The 6000-nt window shown below is 38.6% G+C and overlaps 1 protein-coding gene across 4 annotated transcripts in view; it reads right to left on the bottom strand.

The window, feature by feature from the left end:
• MOCOS (molybdenum cofactor sulfurase) overlaps positions 1–6000 on the bottom strand; it is a 107777-nt gene that overhangs the window by 35226 nt on the left and 66551 nt on the right. For all 4 annotated transcript variants that reach the window (XM_069075793.1, XM_069075811.1, XM_069075801.1 and 1 more), the window contains one exon: positions 1986–2091. In XM_069075793.1, coding sequence (XP_068931894.1) covers positions 1986–2091 — 106 coding nt within the window. The remainder of the gene's footprint in view (positions 1–1985; positions 2092–6000) is intronic.

A 6000-nucleotide genomic window follows, 5' to 3' on the forward strand; every position in this document is an offset into this window, starting at 1 on the left:
AGGTCAATGCCAAGACATCAAAATAGTTGTTTTTCTATGCCACGATGTTTATAGTAATGCTTTGTAACTTCATTCCTGTCTGTCCTTTAAAGTCTAATGCAAATATTATCTTGGCCTTAGAATCACAGATCAGTAGCTGAAAGTCAGCTTAGCGATCCTCTAGTCCAAGCTCCTCCCTTTACAAGTGAGAAAACAGGTTCAGAGAAAGGAAGAGACATACCGAAATTGCAGTCAATTAAGAAGTCGAAGCAGGATTCAAACCCTGATCCTCTAGTTCCAAATTCCCAAAGTCTTTCCTGACCTCCCCTATTACTAATGATTACCTCAGACATTACATCCATTTTGCTTTACACTTGTCAAATAGCCTTACAAAGTAATATAGTTTGTTATGTTTGTGTCTAATCCTCTCACAATACTGTAAGCTCTTTTGCAGAAGGAACCTTATCTTATCTAACCTTTAAATCTCCCCTACCTCCAGCATTTAACACAGTGTCTCGTATACATTATGTACAGGCTTAAAAATGCTTATTGAATTGAATTGGATTTGGCTTCTTATTCATCATGGACTTTTAATTCCTAGAGGTGATTTAATCCCTTCCCCTTTGTTGGAAGGACTAAGGACAGGGATGGCTACCATGTTTCCCCGATAATAAGATACTGTCTTATTATTTTTTTGGACAGAAAAACACCAGAGGGCTTATTTTCAGGGGAGGGCTTATTTTAATGATCATTGACAGCAATTTTAATAAACCGGTAAATGTGAACAAAAAACGTACCTTTATTCGATAATGAATTCAATAAAGAACAGGATGACGCGCTCACTGCTGCAGCTCTGATTGGATGCAGCTCGGAGCGCGGCGTGCGTTTCACGGGGGGGTGGGGGACGGTGCATACAGAGGGTACCGTAATGTAGCATGTAGAGCAAGGGATCACCTTCACTACAGTAGCAATCTCAATAGGGCTTATTTTCAGGGGGGGCTTATTTTAGAGGAATCTTACACAGTAAGGGGAGGGCTTATTTTCGGGATAGGTCTTATTATCGGGGAAACATGGTAGTTAGCTCAGTGAATAGAGCACTGGCCCTGGAGTCAGGACGACCTGAGTTCAAATCCAGCTTCAGACACTCAACACTTGCTAGCCGTGTGACCTTGGGCAAGTTACTTAATCCCAACTGCCCTGCCTTCCCCCTTCCAAGAATTAAAAAAAAAGTAAAGACTAAGGATTCACTTGAAACACCTATATCCTGTCCTGCCCCCATCCTAGGCATATAAATATAAATAAGATTCCTTCACAGATCCATTCTCAAGTATGACTATAAATTACATTTTTAATTTGTTCTTTGACCCCCATGAACCTTACAGGGCACAGATCTCGGAAAAAGGGAAACCTGCTAAGAATTTCATAGCCCATGAGAGGAAATACCACCCATGTGCCAATCCCTGCAAGACCTTCATCTAAGGTGTTAGCACTTACATCAGTGGGAATGGCAGCAGCCTGAAACCAGAGACCCCCATGGGTCTTAGAAGAACATTTTTACCTGGAAAAGCTCCAAAAGGCCATATTTCAACACATATGTTCCCCCACCCCCATTCATGATCAAGCACAAACCGGAACCCCGGATTTCATCACAATAAATTTGGCTTCTGATCTGCACGTTTTATGAGACCTGAAGTGAGGGCTGTCTTTCATTTCTCTACTGTGGTCATAAAATCACCTCCTTAGAGAACATCTACTGCTAAGTGATTGGGAAAACAACGCTTTCTTGAGCCGCCAATTCACTAGCACAGTACTTTGCACATAATAGGCATTTAATAAATATTTGTAGAATTTGTTGAGCACCAATAAGGGTGTCACATTTTGAAAGAAACAGGAGGCCACCCAAGAAAGCAGCAGTAGAAGCCGCTGAGAAACAGTTGTCTACAAAATATCCATCATTTGCCAACAGCTTACATGCCTCTGGCTCTTCTTAAGAAACTATTTCTTACCTTGCATTTAACAGCTGATGAAGCTCCAAAACACTAGCTCTATTTATCAGGAGATACTGTGCTTCATTTACCAAAGAAAGGGAGGCTGTTGTGGCATGAGATGGATCTAAAAAGAAACAAGTCAGCATTTTAATGTCGTGGTTAGAAGCAATAATGTGCTATGTCCTGTTTAGCAAAATACAGTCATTTCAGCAAGGTCTCCTTTAAATATTTTCAAAAAAGAAGCCCATTTCCAATTACTTTGCATTCAAAAAATGAGAGAAACATTCTGATAGAAAAAAAGGTTGGGAGGCCTAGTCATAATGATTCTAGGAAAATTACCCTTAAAATGAATGAAACCAATAACTCAAACACATTGAAGGACAAAATAACTACAATGATAAACTAATATCATTTTGTCATTAAAAGTATATCCAAGGGAGGCTAGGTGGCACAGTGAGTAAAGCGCTGGCCCCGGAGTCAGGAGGACCAGAGTTCGGATCTGACCTCAGACACAACACACACAAAAAAAAAACTAGCCACGTAACCTTGAGCAAGTTACTTATTGCCCTCCAAAAGGCAAAAAAAAAAAAAGTATATCCAAAATATTAACAATCAATACTGAAATTTTGCCACAAAATAAAATCTTCCCAAAGGAAAAATAAACAACAGAACCAACCATCTGCCCCCGTTGCTTCACATTGAGTTTTTTTTGCAGAAATAAAAGTACCTTGTGGTTGGTCTTAGATGAGGGAGAAAAAAGCAAGTTTACAGAAAGCCTGCACTTACAGTCTCCAGTAAAAAAAAAAAAGTGGGAAGAGGATAACAGAGAAAAATGGAAAATATATGCTAAGATTTCTATAGCAAATTCTTTTCTTATCAATAACAGTGGGACCACCCCACTTCAACAACCAACATAGCCCTAGTATGCTACATGAAGAAGAAGCAGAAATGACACTAAGGAAAAAAAAAAGAAGTTAGAAATAGTAAGGACTAAATCAAATATTAACCAAGGAGGTCTACCTCAGAGGTAACACAATCTGGAGGGACTGAAATTCAAGATATGTTAAAGAAGGAAATTAAACACTTGGGTAAAAGCATGGATTTTATTAATACCCCCCCCCTAAAAAAGTGACAGAGAAAATGCTGATAACTGACTCTCTGATCTCTCCACAATCCTCATTAGAATTACCCTCATTTATAACAAAGGCATCCTCAATGAAAACATAAGAGGAGGAAAGAAGCAAGTTTTCACAAATGCTATTCTACAGGTTATCACATCTTTACAGTCACATAATTGATGAAAGGTGTAAACAATAAAAGATGCTACTGGACTTACTGTTTATTAACTATAAAAAAGCATTCAATTCTGCAAAATAAAATGCAGCCTCACCTCACATGTTCTCACCCAACAAGGAGTCCTTATAGGCATATGTAAAAACCATATAAGATTCCCTGAAAGATGTCACAACAAGCTTGTTTGATGACCACACACACACACACACACACACACATACTTATTAATGCCAAGTGAACCATAAAACAAAGAAAACACGGTTTCCACAGGTGTTTTCCACTTTTATCAAGGATGTCCAGTGCAAAGAGCAAATTGGAAGATGAAGTCCCTCCAGATGTTCCTACTTGTGCATTGTACCATTTTCATCCATTTCATCCAGTCCCAGATCATTATAGAACTTCCTAAACTTCCATAATGACTCAAAAGAACATAGCTCGATCATACATACAGAGGGAGGAAAGTGAAAATTATAGATGAAGATGAAAATCATATATTTTCCTGATTATGAAATGTAACTAGATGAACAACCTATACAGCTATTCCAACAGCATGTGTATCTTGTGACAGTCACTAAGAGTGGACAGTGAACTAGGCCCCAGCTTGAATATGAAGAGAATAGTGTGGTTGGACTTTGGAAAATCTCAGCTGCTTTCTTCCTACTCCTCAGTTCTTATTGCCCATCCTCAGGGCAACTTATTGCCCATCCTCAGGGTGTCTCTCCAAGTTATATGTACTAATGGACCATCTCCATAAGTTATCCATACCACTGCAAATAATAGCCTGGACAGGCAATTTTCATCAAATGAGTTTGATCAAATGAGATCAAATAAAATAGTCATCATAAAGTGTTTAGCACAGTGTCTGGCACATTGGTTATTTTTTTTTTTTTGCTTTTTGGAAGGTAATTGGCGTTAAGTGACTTGCCCGAGGTCACACGACTAGCTTTTGTGTTAAAATGTCTGAGGCCAGATTTGAACTCAGGTCCTCCTGACTCCAGGGCCGGTGCTCTATTCACCGCGCCACCTAGCCGCCCCCACATTAGTTATTATTATTAATCCACTTTTTTTCCTATGTGGAAAGCTAGACCAATTTCTTTAAAGTGATTGTGCACATATTTTAAAAGGATTTGTATCATTCTGGGGCTTGCCATCATCTGGAAGTACATACATCATGGAAGACATTTAGAGGAGACTCTCTTCTCAACTTGGGCTCTGCCCTCAATTTCCTCCGTGACAGTAGCAAACATCTTGGAGGAACATGTGTTTGCTTGCTTGATATTAATAGTCAGACGGTTGAACAAAGTTATCTCTGTGACCTGTGTCAGAGAATCATTTATGATGTTGACATACATATGAGAGAACTATTATTGGACCAGAGTCTTTAAGATGTCATTTGGTTTTACAAAATCGGAGCCTTTTTTTTTTAACAGTTAAACATGGTGACATCTTTTGGTCTTTATGTCTTTCAGTCAATTGTGTGATGGTAAAAATGTGATCTACTGTGGAATATTGCTTTCAAAGGCTTGACTATTTTACAATGTGTGTAGTTTATTCTCCTTAACATTTATATAAATTGGAAAGTGAGCTATGAACTGGAAGTTATTTTTAATTTATTATTAGTGTTCTTTCAGTTGCTTCCTTGGGGGTGATAAAGAGTTGAGATTCTTTTATACACTTTTATTGTCTTCCTTTCCTTCAGATACCACAATGCCCTCTTAATTATGTTGGCTCTAGAACAGACCTCTTCTGTCTAGCTGTTTTTCCCATCTTTGTTTTCTTCATTGTCATTTTCATTTTCTCCACAAACAGGTGCAGAGCTGTGATATTTGAGTCCAAATAAGATAGTTTGACTATCCTTGGTGGTGAAAAGTATTTTATAGAAAATATTTGCATTTCCATTTTTTATGAATACACAAGACAGCCCATCATTAAGGCCAGCATTCCTGGCCTCTTAAGATTTTAAGAACCAAAATCACTTCCATATCACATTGAAGCATAGAAGGAGGATTTTAGGGTAAGAAAGTCACTGTATAAGGAATAATGCCTTATATTTGAATGATAGTTTTTATTTTTAAAGAGACTTCCCCTATACTGTCTCCTTTGAACCTCCAAATATTATTCATTTACAGGTGAAGAAACTAAAACTGCAACACAGTAAGATTAAGTAATTTGCCAAGGGGCAGAGGCAAGATTAGAACCATGTCTTCTGACAGTAGCCTAATGCTTGATAATTTATGAGGTGCATTATATCAAAAACTACTGTAGGTAATCTCAATATAAGTCCAAGACCTGAACCTTGGAAGAGAGGGGTTGAGGTCAGCCACTGAAACCCTCTCAAACAGCCTAGTTATCATTACACATTCACTAACCAATAATATGTCACCTTGCCTGGAATAGGATCAGTAATTTCTCCTTTCTAATGTGAAAGATGGCACAGTCTCAGTTTTATGCATAAGAATGTATTCCCATAAATTAGTCTACATGTAATACTGATGTGTGCAAAGGTCAGTATATTACATGAGCCAAGATCCCAATTTTTCAAGAGTCAAGCTAAGGGGTGGCTAGGTGGCACAGTGAGTAGAGCACCGCCCTGGAGTCAGGAGGACCTAAGTTCGCATCCAACCTCAGATACTTAAAACACACACACACACACACACACACACACACACACACACACACACACACACACACAAAACTAGCTGTGTGGCCTTGGGCAAGTTACTTAACCCCAATTGCCCTC

The sequence above is a fragment of the Petaurus breviceps genome, unplaced genomic scaffold (genome assembly GCF_028583685.1).
Source record: "Petaurus breviceps papuanus isolate PSGF00001 unplaced genomic scaffold, PetGlider_PUasm1.0 151, whole genome shotgun sequence".
NCBI lineage: Eukaryota > Metazoa > Chordata > Mammalia > Diprotodontia > Petauridae > Petaurus > Petaurus breviceps.